At 32.0% G+C, this 16,647-nt stretch overlaps 3 protein-coding genes across 4 annotated transcripts; 1 reads left to right on the plus strand and 2 right to left on the minus strand.

Moving 5' to 3' along the window:
- Positions 1–158: 158 nt before the first annotated feature.
- On the minus strand, positions 159–4,199 carry LOC148239110 (spindle assembly abnormal protein 6 homolog). The gene is made up of 11 exons (XM_088182128.1): positions 3,798–4,199; positions 3,565–3,728; positions 3,340–3,496; positions 3,063–3,248; positions 2,840–2,997; positions 1,543–1,702; positions 1,405–1,473; positions 1,190–1,333; positions 915–1,122; positions 515–859; positions 159–458 (listed from the first exon to the last, which is right to left on the minus strand). Exons 1-11 carry the CDS (start codon positions 3,897–3,899, stop codon positions 283–285), a joined length of 1,869 nt encoding a protein of 622 aa, XP_088038254.1. The 5' UTR covers positions 3,900–4,199; the 3' UTR covers positions 159–282.
- A 2,013-nt stretch (positions 4,200–6,212) lies between these two features.
- On the plus strand, positions 6,213–10,051 carry LOC148239111 (pre-mRNA-splicing factor RBM22). The gene is made up of 7 exons (XM_088201866.1): positions 6,213–6,326; positions 6,517–6,570; positions 6,639–6,902; positions 6,974–7,212; positions 8,012–8,185; positions 8,255–8,397; positions 9,637–10,051. The coding sequence occupies exons 1-7, from the start codon at positions 6,273–6,275 to the stop codon at positions 9,906–9,908; spliced, it is 1,200 nt and encodes a 399-aa protein (XP_088057992.1). The 5' UTR covers positions 6,213–6,272; the 3' UTR covers positions 9,909–10,051.
- Positions 10,052–10,696: 645 nt separating this feature from the next.
- On the minus strand, positions 10,697–16,070 carry Scamp (secretory carrier membrane protein). Of its 2 annotated transcripts, XM_088201869.1 has the most exons (7): positions 15,930–16,070; positions 15,750–15,851; positions 15,449–15,577; positions 13,277–13,478; positions 12,944–13,202; positions 12,747–12,873; positions 10,697–11,048 (listed from the first exon to the last, which is right to left on the minus strand). In XM_088201869.1, the coding sequence occupies exons 1-7, from the start codon at positions 15,984–15,986 to the stop codon at positions 10,896–10,898; spliced, it is 1,029 nt and encodes a 342-aa protein (XP_088057995.1). In that variant the 5' UTR covers positions 15,987–16,070; the 3' UTR covers positions 10,697–10,895. The 2 variants fall into 2 exon arrangements, with proteins under 2 accessions (XP_088057995.1, XP_088058000.1); XM_088201874.1 differs by lacking the exon at positions 15,750–15,851.
- Positions 16,071–16,647: the final 577 nt, after the last annotated feature.

Below are 16,647 nucleotides of genomic sequence, written 5' to 3' on the forward strand. Positions count from 1 at the left end.
CATTGTTTGCATCTATCTTCTGTGAAAGCACTTAATAAATATTTAGGGTTTAAATTAAATTGTGCATAATTCAGATAATTTCTCAACGGGAATAAAACTACTATTTTTACAATGATATGGTTGCCATTGATTGATACATATTGAAGTAAAAGATATTCTGTGAAAAATATTTTTATTACATCATTAATATTGAGTATAATCAAAAAATCATAAATAACATATACCCACAGTCATATATTAGCTTATTGTAAACATTATCACAGTATCGTTAAATGTAAAGGATCACGCATTTGGAAAATATGCTGATATGCCAGATTTTAAATATCGTTTCTCATTTGTGACGCTTTTCGCTGCATTGTTCTTTTTATTGCTTTTACTATCCATTGATTTTCTACTATCTTTACTAGTTGCACTTTGTAAGTTCGGTAAAGGTGCATATACTTTTTTCGGAACAGATTCTGAAATATTATCAAATTAAAAACTTGAATCGGACCATATTAATACAATATAATACCTTGCGATTTGCTCCTTGTGGATGCTTTTGTCGAGCTATAAGACGATGGCTTCAAATACACTGGATCGATGCTGTAATGTTCTTTATCAATCGAACCAATCCCATGTAGAGTATCCTCGGATCTTCTATGGGTCAATTTAGTTTTAGTTTCTTCGTCGCGCAATCCAGCAGTGTACAAATCTGATAATCGGTTATCGTTGATTTCGTCGGCTTCGGATTCTTTGTCGTCCGATTCTCTGTGATATTGAGAATACGGAGTCGACGAAGTTACTGTGCGTCCGGCAGAATTCGTCAGTTCGTTGATGGATTGCATTGCATCGATTTTTCTATGTAGCCACTGAATAACTAAAATAACATAAATTATTTTTCTTCCAAATAAACTATACTTTACAGAGCGTACCTGAATTGTTATTTTTGATTATCTCCGCCTTATCTTCAAGTAGTTTTTTTGTAGCTCTCAAGTCTTCCTGTGCCATTTCATACATTCTCTTATGTTGCTCTATTTCATCTTTGAGCTGCTTTTCATTTTGTCGAAATTTGGTCATATCACCGCTGTTACTATTGATAATTTTCTCTTGTTCGAGAGCTATTGCCGTTCTACACATTAACTATAAAAATAATATTTATGTATTAGTACGTAAATTATTTAAAAATAATCGACATTCAGTAGACAACCTTTTCTCTCAATTCCAAAATATCAGCATTTTGCTTGGCTATAATTTGATTAGCTTTAACTAGTTGTTCATTTATATCCTGTAATTCTAAAGATTTTTTCGTTGCTATTGTTTCATTATATATAACTCTCTCCTCGAGTGCAATCTGTAATAATAATAATCAATTAATATAACACTAATTGGGCATAATATTACTACCATAAATATATACTTTACTTTTTCTTTCTTCAAAGAATGGAGTGAATCCAATGCATCTCTCAACATATTAGCCTTATCTTGTAAAGCCTAAAAGTAACATTTATAACACGTAATATATTAAGTAATAAATAATGTTTTGCAAAGCGATAAGCGAACCTTTTCTGTGTCTACGAATCGATTCTTAGTTTGTTGCAAAGCTTGATCTTTATCATGAATATCTCTATCTAAGAGTCCATGTTGTTTTTTCAACGAATCCGTTTCCACCTTGATAGTGTGCAATTGCTTTTCGACGCTCATTAAACGTTGAGTTTTATCACTGTAAATGTAGGACAATCAATGATGCATTCATAGGGAAAGTTGAGATTCAAATACAGCACCTAGTGTTCAAAATAAATTTCGTGCCATACCAGGAAGTTGCTGTCAATTGTAAATCAAGTACAGGTTAATGAACATGCACAATACAAACGTAAAGTGATAATTTAAAATTTTGATTTATTTAAAATCGGTAGGACTCAGCACAACTGCGTGTATTGTATATTGTTTAAGTATAAAATGATATACAATACAATTAAAACTGACTTTTCGGCCATTTTTTAAATAACCGAAAACTGGCTTTTTTTATGTGGTTCACTGGTTTTGTACAATTATTTTTAAATTAAATAAAGAAAACATTTCTCAAAAATTATAAATAACGCACATAATTGATGAATAAATTCCTAAGCGAAGCAACAGCGATAATACTGTTGCAAAAAGGGTTTCTTCAGGTTATCAATTTTTTGTGAAAGGCTCGGCCAATACCTGATAAGTAGTCAGCTGGTCGAGGTAAAACCTATATTCTACAACAGTTATGTACCCTTTCAATTACGTTGGAGATTAGAAAAACTAAATAATAAATGTTTAAAAATACATTCCTACAATGTTACCTCATCTTTTTCATATCAAGTTAAAAATCAGTCACAATTTCATATTGTACTTGGAAGTTGTGTTATCAATAGATGTAAAAAGTCGATAGGAAGAAATTACAAGACCTTATTAAATCAACAAGTCTATCAGGAAATATATAATATAAACTATAATATTTATTAAAATATTATTAGTGATCTTATAAAAGTTCATGTTTATTAAATAATATCGTAATTTTACGAGAACAGCAAAAATCGGTTTACTGGTTTTTGATTTGTAAAAAACTGAAAACTGTTTTTTTTCTTTCAATGATTTTTTGATACCCCTATAACATATATACTTTTGCAGAGTGCTAGAAAAATAAGATATTATCGTTTGTAGTTTATCCACATAGTCAGTGAGGCAGATTCAATATAGCTAAAAATAGTTTCATTACGATAGTCGAGCAAAGTCAAATGGAGATATGTATTAAGCAATAAAATTGGTAACTCACTATTTCTTCCTAAAAAAATAACGCAGGACTCAACATTTTTATTGGTTAAATATTCACCTAATTTGAGATTCCATCATTTTAATGGTATCTTGCATTTGCCGGCACCGTAATGAAGTTTCTTCTAACTGTTTGTCTTTTAACACTATTGTTTCTTTCAAAGAGCTCGTTTGATTTTGAGAGCAAGACTCTAAAGATTTTTTGAATTCGAGTTTTTCCTTCAACATAAAAATATATTTGTTTAACTTTAGACAATATGACAATAATACGAAACGTAAAATACCTGATGAAATCTATCTCGTTCTTTTTTTAAAACGTCTTGAAATTCGCTTTCTCTGGTTATTAGCTCGGTGTTGACTCTTGCCAACGAATTCGACAGATCCCTTAGCTTCATTTCCGACGATCTTTGTTTTTCATTATTCATACTGTCTTTCGACATAATTGTAGATTGAAGATCATCAATGATTTTCTATGTACATAAATTTTACATATTTTATTTTTAATCATAGTCTATCCTTATTTATATTTTTTCAACATGATGAAGCAATTGAATATGTTACCCTCAATTTTAGAACATTTTCTGACATGTACTTCTTGAGTTCTAAATCAGAGGCCGGTGATAGTTTAAGGGAAAGGTGTACCAATCGTTTAAACTCATTACGCTCGATGACTTCCAAAGAGAGATTCAGAGGACCGTCTTGATTCAGCGATAAAAATCTACATAATAAACATTGGTTAAGAGATACGATAGACTTTAATGATACAAGGACTAACGAATGTTGTACAGATTGGTATTTTCGCATTGTTGAAGCAGGCGAACGAGTTGAGCGGGAAAACTGTCAAAGTCTATCAGCAAACCTTGCGATTTCTTCATTTCTTCGTAATCGCAGCGAGTGACGATGACGACGCACAAAAACGAGGGGTCGACATCGTCCGAAAGTGTCACTTTCTAAAAAAGTGATTGAATTTATCAGTCGTAATGTCAGTAATTCTTAGCTTTTACGAAATTGACAATAACCAATGTCGAGTCAGCTAGTCTTTCGATCTGAATTTCCAGTTCTCTTCCGCCGGTGCCTCTCTGCGTGGCCTTATGTCTACCGCGGTGAAATAGCTCCGACATTGCGCATCAGACGAAAACAAAACTTCAAATTCGAACGTCAACAACTCAACTAACGACCATAACCTCAATTAGGCGTAACGCTTTTTTTCATGTGATTTTTTCAATTGATAAGTATCAAACATAGTTGATGACCTTATTTGAAGAACAACCATCGTCACAAAAATCTTTAATTACAAGGAAATCGGTCGTTTTTCGAGCAAAATGTAAGATATCACTTTCTTGTTTATTTATATACATATTTAACTCAAAAACATGATAACAGTTTTAAAATCACTCTCCAGGTTGAATATCTCTGTTTAAAATATTATTCAATAAAAATACCAATATAATATTACAGAAATTGTTTCATTGATTACAAAATTACACAACATGACAATTATTTATAATAAAAATATAATGCATTATAATTTTTAATTCAATTTCCAACGTATGGTCACCCTACTCATAAAACAGCCCTGATTTAGTATTGGTAACGTTCTCATATCGGTGTAAACAAATTCGCGGAAAACTGTATATGTATGCATGCATCCATACACGTATCCTTATTTCCCTTCTTGGATGGACTATATATGTATATATGAATGTGTTGTATGTGATTTTTCGATAAAATCAAGGGATGATCAATTATTGTTTAAAATACTCTTATTACGAAAATAATGTTAAATTTGTTTAAACATTGTATTTTATTTTTTCAGATAATACTGCAACATTACCAATAGTTTAAAACAGTGTACGCCACAGCATCCAATTTTTACACATACATTCGCGCGTATTAGAGCCGACTCACAAGAAGAATGTCGTATACGTTGCACGAAACTACGACTATGTGTTGATTTTGTTTCTACCTGCACTCCAATAACGGTTATTATCCAGCGTATCGGCATACTCCGGCGAGCTTAGCAGAAGCCAATAACAATGTTACACGTATGATATATTATTTAAATATGGCATTAAAACATTTTAAAAATTATTAAAATATTTTTTTTATAAAGTGTTATAAATTACATACATATAATAGACATACATTTATATAAATAGAAAATTTACGTAGGAAATATACATATTTTAAAACACAATAAATTGCTTTTAAAAAATAAAAATTCTAAATAAAATCACGGTTAAGTTAGAAGTAAAAATACTTATTTTTTACTTGTGAAGTCTAGAACTGGAGCACTTGCCAACTTTACTTTGGTAAAGGCCGTTCGTCTGCTCAATACTGTGCATAGAGATATTGACATTTTCTCGTGCACATATGGGGCTTTAGTTCAATTTGTGTGGGACAATGCACACCTTTTGAGATTTGTGCATGTTATTTTATCTTTATTTCGTGTTTTTACTTATGTGTGTGTGTGTGTGTGTGTGTGCGTATATGAATTTGTATGTATGTATATGTGTATATATTTGTATGTATTTTAAAATTGTAATATATTTTATACTTTTGGCAATCGTGACGCATTATGTTACCCTGTCAGGTCACAATGGCCATAATTTTAATAAATAAATAAATAAATTTTGCTGTTTACAACCAGAATCTCCTGAAGGCAAAGATAGAGGACGTGAGCTCCAAACATGCCCCAACTTCAATATATAAAAAAAATCTGAAAAATAATATATATATTTGTCATATTTATTTATCATAACAAAATGTTGATATCTGTTGCGTGTAGGGATACGCGTGCTGGTTAGTTCTTAGGTCTGAATCCAAAAACACGTGTGCTTGTGTAAAAGCTTTATTGAGCTTTCCCGAACGCCGTATGACGGCGTTCGCGAACGCGTACAAACGGCGAAACGGGCGTCAACAATATCATAATTACATTATACGGATGTTTCGTGTTTTCATTACACTTCGATGAATCTGAGATATTTGATATGAACTATAAATAATGAAAATGTGTTATTACTTCTTTATAATAAATAATAATTTCAAATGTAAATCTTCGTCTGATTTCGTTTCGAACATTTCGGTCACATCTTCGTTATCCAAGAGAAATTGTATACCTACTATATTGTTAAGTCGAGAAATAATTGAAAAGCGAAGGAATATTCTGCGCTTTGACGTAAATCTTCCGACGACAGGCAAACAAATACTGACACACGTATGAAAAGCCGTCTGATGCGTGCAAGAGCGTGAGGCACACGTACTTGTGCATCTCGCTCGCACAAGTACCAGAGAAAAGGGGATATGCTCTTTTTAATCTCTCTCTTACAAAATTCTCGCGTGAAAGTTGTAATATATGAATACGTGTATAAGTGACATTAGTCGTTATTATATCAAATCTTAGATTTTTAAAGTAAATTTTCGTTTCTGGCAACACTCGCCGAGTCCTCGCGTCGTCGAGTGTTCATCGCCAAAGTTGCGGGAGGAAATCGACTATGGCGACCTCTAAAGGCACTAATACGTACAATCGGCAAAATTGGGAAGATGCGGTTAGTAATTGGAGTCGTTGACATTTTTCTTTTCATATATAAACTATAACCTTAAACGATGAATATTTGCATTAGACTGTTGCGCGTCATAAGTCGGTTTCTCTGTGGAATTGCCTGTATTAGATATAAATACATCAAATTAATTCAATGTATTAATAATAGAATATAACAAAAAAATTTTCTCTTCCAGGAGTTTCCAATACTCTGTCAAACGTGTTTGGGTGATAATCCCTATTTACGAATGGTGAGTCATCAATACATATTTTTGCTTATTATTTATGACCTAACATTCGTTAAAAACTATATTTTCAGACAAAAGAAAAGTTCGGGAAAGAATGTAAGATTTGTTCGAGACCGTTTACGGTGTTCCGATGGTGTCCCGGAGCCAGAATGCGTTTCAAAAAGACTGAAGTATGTCAGACGTGCTCGAGGTTAAAAAATGTGTGTCAGACATGTCTGCTCGATTTGGAATACGGTCTTCCTATTCAAGTGCGCGACGCTGCTCTCAGAGTTCAAGACGACTTACCTAGAAATGAAGTCAATAAAGAATATTATATCCAAAATATGGATAATCAAGTATGTATATATTACTTGGATCCACGCATCATGCGATCCATGGAATGATTTAATCCAATTCAATTGTATAGATGGCGACTTGGGATCCGTCACAATCTACTAGTTCGGGGGTCGGAGGAAGTCGCTCTCAAGCCGCTGGAGAATTACTCTTGAAATTAGCAAGGACTGCTCCGTATTACAAACGTAATCGTCCACACGTCTGCTCGTTTTGGGTTAAAGGAGAATGTCGGAGGGGTGAAGAATGTCCGTATAGACACGAACGTCCTACAGATCCTGATGATCCATTAGCAGATCAAAATATCAAAGACAGGTTAGTGTTTTAATATTATTTTTTCTTTGTATTATATTTCAGATAATATGGATAAGCGAGTACTGCATTCACTACTCATAACTAACATCTCTCCATCCTTTAAATTTTCAAGTCACCTTGTCATGGAAAGAATAAAATATTTTAAACCACTACAACAAAATCACTTAACCACTATGAACTTTTTTCTTGCATTTAAAACTATTTAGTATTTGTCTTTTGTGATAAAAAAATTTAAATAAAATATACACTTAAAAAAGTGGCTAATAAAAACCTATGTATTGTTGGTACACTAAGTGTAAAAAACCCATAGATAAGACTGCTGATATTTCCACTACAAATTACACCACAATGGCCACATTTATAAGCTGATTGCATTACATGAATTAGCAGTATCGCAAGAGAGCCTAATATAGATTCAGAACTGGTTGAACATATGGAGAATCAAACTCAATGAAATCAAATCTTAAAATACTAATAAATAACGGGCTATGTTCAAAACTATTTACAATCAAAATACATAGAATTCAAATCAGGGGTATAGCCAAAAATTCCAACATCGAATAATCCAAAGATAACATCACAGGTGATTTGTGACAAACAAGACACTTAATCGAGATCTTCACGTGAGAATTATGTTTAATTCCGAATGAGATCAAGCGGAGTTGATTTATAAAGACCGATGCAGTGATGAGCTAACAATAACTAAATACCAATAATTTTACATATTGTGTATATAAATAAGATAGATTGTAAAAATGTATTATATATATATATTTAATTTATGCATATGTATCTTTAGATATTATGGTGTGAACGATCCTGTGGCGGAAAAGCTCATGCGGAGAGCTGCTTCTATGCCTGCATTGCCTCCGCCCGAAGACCGAACCATTACTACACTCTATATTGGTAATCTAGCTGAAGGAATGACCGAAGATACGCTGCGTTCGCATTTCTATCAATATGGAGAGATACGGTATATTACGCTGAATTTGATTTAAATATTTTATGTCGTATAGTACTAATTCTATGCATTTTACTTCAGTTCCCTAACATTGGTACCACGTGCGCAATGTGCGTTTGTTCAATATACGACAAGAGCTGCGGCAGAACATGCTGCTGAGAAGACATTCAATAAACTCGTCATTCAGGGTCGTCGTCTCACAATCAAGTGGGGTAAAACACAAGGTATTATCAATCACCTCTATTATGTTTTATTTATTTTAGTATTCTACTATTACAATTACTGTAGATCTAATTAAAAATAATGGAGATTATATACATAATACGGCAAAACTGTGGTTAAATTTTTTTTGTGAATTTCAATATGATTAAATGCCACACGTTTTGTTTATATTATATTTTAGTATAAAATTAACAAACTGTTTTTTGCCATTGAAAAATGTTTAAAACTGCTGATTGCTACTAAACAGTTTCTGAGAATTTAGGTCGATCTTGTTTACATTGTGACTTTTAAGATCCATTTAACAGCTACATGTTTTCTTATAGCTTTCTTGTCAATAGAAATTATGGATCAATCGAATTTTAGTTTCTAGTCAGGACGTTGTATGAAAAAAAAATTTCCGATTTCACGGGGTGTTACTGTTGAGCGCGAAAAATATAATTGGTTATTAATCTTAGTATATTATATATGGAGTCCAGAAAATTTATCGCCCGCAATTCACCACCAACAATAAATTGCTAGCAGTTCAACGCCGCAACAATTGACTGCATAAACAATTTATAGCCCACAAATGATCGCTAGCACATTTTATCACCAGGCATATATATAATTAATATAAATTTATTGGTCACTTGAAAATAAGGCTTTTCATATAGGTGTTATGTTTACCATCCGCACAGTGAATAAATATAGTTTCATTTGCTGGTCAAACCCAAAGTTTGAACAGCAAATAGACGTTTCGCAACTAATTTAAATCACTACGAATATATATTTTACATATACCGTAACCGTGACACACTCAAAATTCCATGACTTTCGAATGTTACGGAATGAGCATTCTTCAGCTTTCAATTTTGTGGGAGCACTTAATAAGCTTAGAATTCGAAGGAATTATTTAAAACAAAAAATAGTAATAGTAGATTCCTGCAGCCAAATTTCAAGAGTCCACGCATACCATTAACCAAGGGTCTGTACTAAGTGCCAAAGTTCATCTTACAAAAAATTTAAATTTTATTTCATAATTATCTTATTTTTTATAGAATGTTTGAAGAATTAGTAAACGAGAATTCAAGACATTTTAGATTAATTTTATATTCAAGCACTATTTCTCATAGTACGCAAACAATATTGGAAAGCTTTGCTAATTATTTCGCTAATCACTATAAATTAATTATAGTTTATAAACGATTTAAACTGTAAATTTCATATATGCATATAATATTAAATGTGTTTTTGTATTACAGGACGTATTGGCGACAAAATTGATCAGCCAGCTAGAGCATTAGAGCCAGTACCTGGATTACCCGGAGCCTTACCACCTCCGCCCGGTATCGCCATTCATCCCGCTCAGATACCACCCCCGCCTGATGACTTCTTCAATTTGCATCGTTTGCAAGCGGCTCCGCCGCTCGCTCAGTGGCCGGCGTGGCGACCGCCACCACCGCCGCTCACCTTGCACTATCCGAGTCAAGATCCCGACAGAATGGGATCTCACTTAAATCCGGCGCACCAATAAATATAATTTTTTAAGTTGATTGACTATCATTAGTTATCATTATTTTTTTAACAAGGGTCATTATAATGACCGAATAATAATGTATGTTTGAGAAACATTGTATGTTTTGCTAGTGTAAAATATACAACATGTGTTTAAATGTGGATGGAATAGTTTTATTACATATTCAAATGCATACATATAATAAGATGTACATAATATCGACACATTCAAATGATATTAAATTTTAAATAATATATGAATAAATTTTATATGTAAAAAAAATAATTGTTTCGAAGAGATGTGCTTCATATTAATTTAATATATAATTAAAATAAAGTAAGTATAACTGCAAAACTTATCCTAAATAAGCTCTAAATTATCATACATATATAAATATATACACGAGGCCCTCTCACTGCATTTTCCCAAATTAAAATAAGAATCGTTGTGAATATTATATAAAAAAATAACATAATGAGAGCACTTTCGTTTATTAAAGACAGCCTTATATATATATCAATATATGTGAAACGACATTACCAGTTCTGAGATCGTCCAGAAAAATTAACTTGCTCATAAATAGACTAGATTAATAAATAATGTTCAAATTTATAATAAAAAAAAAGTATATCGGATACGTTAAAAATATTTCTTTAAATTGTCACTCAGGAATGTTACGCCGAAAGCAGTCTTTATCCATATTTTAGTTTTTGGTTTAGTTCAAGACGAAAAGTGTTCCGATGAATAATTAATCATAATAATTTAAATTATATATGTTATATTAATACAAACAAAAAACAGAACCATGTGTTAAATTAAGCACTTTATATCGACATTATTGTGTTAATGTCACAAACGATTATGTACAATCGATAATTATATCAGCGTTTAAGATAAGAGAACAAAAATACATTTTATCTCCCCGATTATGATAATAATAGTTTTCTCACTCGAATGACGACAAAACATTTACAGGATGTACGATAGTAACCACCGCTCGATCGGTTAATATCTGGATGAATTTATTTGGTTGGTCACGACAGCAGTGGCTGCGTTTGAGGCTGCTTCCCGTACGTGTTGATTGCTGGCAAGCTCTGATGTGATCTCTTGCTTTGCTTTCGCGAACGACGCGCCCGTGCTGCGATATATGCGATGAACCTGGAAAAAATACACAATGAAAGCGTTAATCAATTATAATCTAATAACGAGAATATTGATTGTGTTCATTTATTGTACCTGATGATTTATAATATATATTAAATATTTAAAAAAGATAAAATATAGGACCTGCCGTGGAAGATTTTACATGAATTATGATCAGTATGTCACAAAAACTGATCTATAAATCAGTATGAAGATTTATCTTTTGTATTGATAAAAAAAAACAGTAAGATAGATGGTCAACTTTGGGACGCTCTATTGTTTCATAAAATGCTCAATATTATTATCATTCTTATTTATCTATGTATTTATATAAATCTATTATATTTTGAATATTATTTTTTCTGTAAATTTATAATGCTTTTGATAACACAATATTATTTTATATAAGATTGAATTATAAATCTTATTACCTTATTCAATATTATTCCCATTAACGCCTTCTCAGTCAAATTTTCCGAGAAAATTATCATAAATTTGTATGAATATTTTTAAATGATTTACAATAACTACAAATATGTATATACCGATGCATAGGAAAGGGTGGGTCTGTGCAATAAATTTTTGTTATTTTTAAAAAAGTACTGTAACCGGAAAGTGGTTTCCCAATGAGAACCAAGCTCTTTAGACCATTTTTAATTTCTCTGAATAGGTGTATAGTCGACATAATAAAGACTTCATCCCGAAATATTGTGATTATCAATAGGAATCGTCACATGAGCTTTAAACAGGGGTCCTATTCTGGTCACCACTAATGAATTTGCGACCAAAATAACCTCATCAGACCCAGTGTACACTGCAATATACAATAATTTATTGCTTGTTTTTGAAGACATTTTCGATTTATTTTTACCGGGATATTTGTACATCACAGTGTACACCATATTATTTCAAAGTACAAATAAATACTTTTCATACCACTTTAATGTACGTACTTATTAATAAAAGAATTTAACAAATATATTTTTTGTGCGAAAAATAAAAACTCAGGTTAGAGGAAAATCAAGTGTCAAATTTTCATCTGTTGTAATTAATCATTTCACAAGAAAAATAGTAACGACGAATGTTATCCATTCACTACTTGGTATACGTTTCTAAAATTGCAGAAATTTGATTCACTCCTGAGTGAATTTTTTGAAACTGATTCTCACCTCGCTGGACATCTCTTATAGTGTCATATTACACTAGTTTTTCTACGGCAATAATATTTCATGCATTGAATACAGTGTTTTTTTGACGGCTATGTTTATAAATATTAAAGCTCTTCTTGTTTTTAAATAGTCTTAGTCAATCCAATGACACAAATTACATTTAATTTAGCATTCACCAAAAACAGCCAGGAAACAATGTATGAATCGTGAGGTTATGATAGCGCACTTTCATAAGAAAAATATTGTTCTTTGTGAATTTACTGTAGCTTGCTAAGTATACATTAGTATAAGTTACAATGAAATTAATATTTTCCCGTCTGTTATCAAAAGCAACATTTTGTATGCGAGATAATTATGACGACTAATTCCTATTATATTATAAATTAAAACCGATAATAATAATTTAATAAATTATTTTTAAAAGCAGACGTATTTATGTTATTTTGACATTTTTATGTATTTGGTCTACATTAATCAATGATTATTATTTTTTAAATAAATAACTCATTAGTCGTTTGAAATATAATATAAAATAAAACAATACCTTTGAAATGAGCAAAATATCGGCGACGGCAGCTAGAACAAATCCGATTGCGATCAACATTAACAAAATACCCAAAAATATACCGCCTCCGGTACCGTCGAACGTGCTGATAGCTAATACGATACCACTGCAATATAAAGATAAAAAAATAAGCATAGAATTGCATAGTTGAAACGTTACGTGATAATATCACATACCACGTTCCACTGCCGGGCATGCCGAAACTCTGTATAACGGTAACGATGAATTGAAAGAAGAACACGAAGAAATACATCATGAAGTTCATGGAGGAGTTGGTCTGGAACGCCTTATAGACCGGCCTGTACCAACAGACGAAGCTTATCGGCGTGAACAGTACAAAGTAAAGGATGGCGAGTAAGAACGTTTTGAAATCTTGAAATTTTATCATCAAAGCGAGGCCGCCGACTATGTTCAACATCAAGATGAGCGTATGAACTGAAAAATAAATCAAACGATAAAACCAGTTATATTAATAAATAGTTTGATTGGATTTAAAACAGACTACTCACACAACCACAAATAATACATGTGCCGTACGACGCGTTGAAACGGAGGAGATATGTCAACGTCGATGTCGTGATGAAAGCAAGGTTGCATGGGGCAAGCGGCGGGCAGCGGTGGCCAGTTGTTGTTGCGAGTCGTGTTCGGAGGATTGCCGGCTTGCAGTTGCTCCTTCATACGAGCCAGAGCTTCCAATTCCTCTTGTCGTCGCTATTTGACGTTTAAGTCGATAAAATTAATTACAATCGAGAGGATTTGATAAAAGTTTCGCAATTAATACATTTTTAATCAATAAATTGTCATTACTGAACCAGTAATTAAAGTAGGAGCTGCTATAATCTTGAATAATTAGTACAACTTTAACCCTTTGAGCGGTATCGCCGTACATGTACGGTAGTCGATCTTTCACTATTTTGAGGTAGCCCATATAGTTATATGTATAATTGAAGAAATAATAAATAAAAAACATTATATTTATATAATATTACAAAATAATACCAATAAATTAAAGAATACAAAATAAATGAACATAACAAAAAACATTTTATATTAATTTTAGAAAAAATATTGAGAGCCTCTGAATTGATATAAAAAAATCCACAAAAGCGGAATAATATATAATCAATGATGTAAAATAAATGAACGAAATTTAATAATAGAAAAGTGTTAAAACATATTAACACTAGTGTCATTAAAAATAGGAATATAGTGACCAGATTTTCAAAAATAAGAAGTTTCCGAAAATAAAAATAGTATTAATTAATATATTTGCATTATTCAAATGTTTGCTAAATTTCGCTTTTTTTTATTCTAAAAAGTATTTTTACTAAATTACAAATATCTCCAGTTCTAGATAGTCGATTACAAAGTATTTTCTATCAAATTAACACTTTCCAGACATTAATAACACTAGTTTACGAATTTCAAAAAAAATTCTGATTCATGACATTTGTGTAAAATTACGCGCTGAATCCGAAAATAAGACGAAGTGATGATGGGTGACTTTTGTTGGTTTTGACAATACACACAGGAGACTGAGAAAATCGAATCTAACTCATTTTTAACACATTGAATACCGTGTGCACAAATGAATGGGTTTCGTCATTTTAACTTCATATAACAAAATCATACGTTAAACTACGTATTCACCGTAACATACTCATTCAGTGCTTTAGCTAAACTTGTTACTAATATTATATTAACTAAAATAGTTAAAAAAAATCATATTCGAAATTCCAAAGGCAAACACAGGTAAAAAAAATTAGTTTTAAGGCAGTGAGTACAGATTTTTTCTATGAATATATCCCACATATTATATATTCGTAATAATGAAATCAGTTACTATAAAACTGAATCGCATACCAATAAAATATAAATATTTATATAATTTACAACACTTTATGGTCAATATATGCAATATATCTTTGTAATAGATCGGGCTTCAACATCCAATAAAGAAACCGAGACAAAAAAATGGTTTGTGTAATTCGCAGTAAGATCAATTTTTTTTCTTAAATATTACTAAAAATAATCCAAAATCGTCAATAGTTTTATTTAGTGTTGCTTGGGTGCCTAATATATTGGAAACTCTTTGAAGATAACAATAATCCTATTAAGAAATATAAACTTTGTATAAATATGCCATGAATGAAATGACTAATGAGGGTTTGAGCCACAATACTGCAAACGTATTAATTGTAAACCATGTGTTAACTTGCTTTTTGGGATAGACTAGAAAATAATATATTTATTAACCCTTTCAATGCAGATGGCTTTTATAGAAGTCATCAAGATAACCGCCAGTACTCATTGGGCACCTAAAGGTGACATAAACTTTTGAGCCTAATTATATGGTTATTTAGTATAATTTAAGACTGTAAATCACTTTAATTTATTGAACCATAATATTTAAAAAAATATGTCATGAAAAGGTGCCTCCTATATATTAACAAATTTGGAAATAGCGCGCAAGGTTAAAGGGTTAATAAGTTTATGTTGGGTGTAATGTTTTCGTTTATATGTTTATTTTTAATGTAATTATAAAAATATCATCTATTTACTAATTAATTTGATGAACAATACCTTCAAATCCTTTAAAATCCAGGGTAAAATGTAAAGAGAAAGAATATATAATAGTTTGTATAAGACTATAAATTTGAAATAGTACATGAAACACTTACTTGAAAATCAGCCGTGGAGAAGTTGGACGCGTTTTGATTGGGAGCGGGCTGTTGCGGCGTACGCGTATAGACCGGCGCCGAGGTGGGTGAAACGGCTCGCATGATAGCGGGCTGACTCTGCGGAGCGCCCTTGGAAAAGTAAATACATATTCATCAATTACGCATCGTCCTAACATATGGCAACATATCAATTGTAAAAATTGTTTTAATAATAAGTATTTCAATGATGCACACTTGAGGCGAATCACAGATAAAGCGATAGATACGAGAACAATGGTGAAAGATTAGAGAAGGGACATACTGCAGGGGCATTTCTGTTCTCTTGGTTGCCGAAGGGATTGTAATTGTCCAGCCCCCTCTGGGCGATGTTAGCGTTGTTCGTGACTTGTTGCACGGACGGATCCTGAGGAGCCAGAAACGCAAACGATGGAGATGAAATGCGACATTTATAAAGAACGGCTCAGCGTTTAAGCTCACTCACGGCGAACGGATTGTCGACCGTCGGCTCGGCGAAGGGATTGTCGTCGAAGCCAGGCATAGCGGAAATGACAGGCAATGACAGACGATGACAGACACGACACGCAGCGCTCCGCCCGCTGTCGGCAGAGAACGGGGTCTAAGTGAGACAACTTTCGACCAGATACCGGCTGACGCTATTGTTTTATTTTTTAACTAATTTACGCAATAAATAATCTGGTGAACAATAAAAAAGTATGATTTAAAAATATAATTTATTTTACCAAAAAACTATTGTTTAATAATGAATTTTGCTACTTAGCATATAAAATATGACCCCCCCTCCTACTCAGCAATCTAACTTTAATAGTGAGAGAAGGTTGGTTTTAATTATATAAAAAGTTTCATAACGGTTAGACAACATCTTCGGTTTCCGGATTGACTTATGAAAAATTATCAAAAAAGGCCAAAATGTATCTCTTCATACGTTTTTTCATTATTTTATAATAAAACATTAGTTTAGGAATCTATTTGCAGATTTCTTGAATAAAATCATTTATTACTATCGAGACGTATTATGAGCGAATAAAATTTATGTATAAATATTACGTTTAACTCATAACGCACGTAATCTTTTCTCATCGTTTTTTTAAGGCTCTAGTTATTTAATTGCTCAGTTCCATAAAATATTCTTTATTAGTTGAAACGTTTACTTAGGTCTTATGCCTCTACTGAAGTAAACA

The sequence above is a fragment of the Plectrocnemia conspersa genome, unplaced genomic scaffold (assembly GCF_051122295.1).
Source record: "Plectrocnemia conspersa isolate PC_06_02 unplaced genomic scaffold, ASM5112229v1 ptg000001l, whole genome shotgun sequence".
NCBI lineage: Eukaryota > Metazoa > Arthropoda > Insecta > Trichoptera > Polycentropodidae > Plectrocnemia > Plectrocnemia conspersa.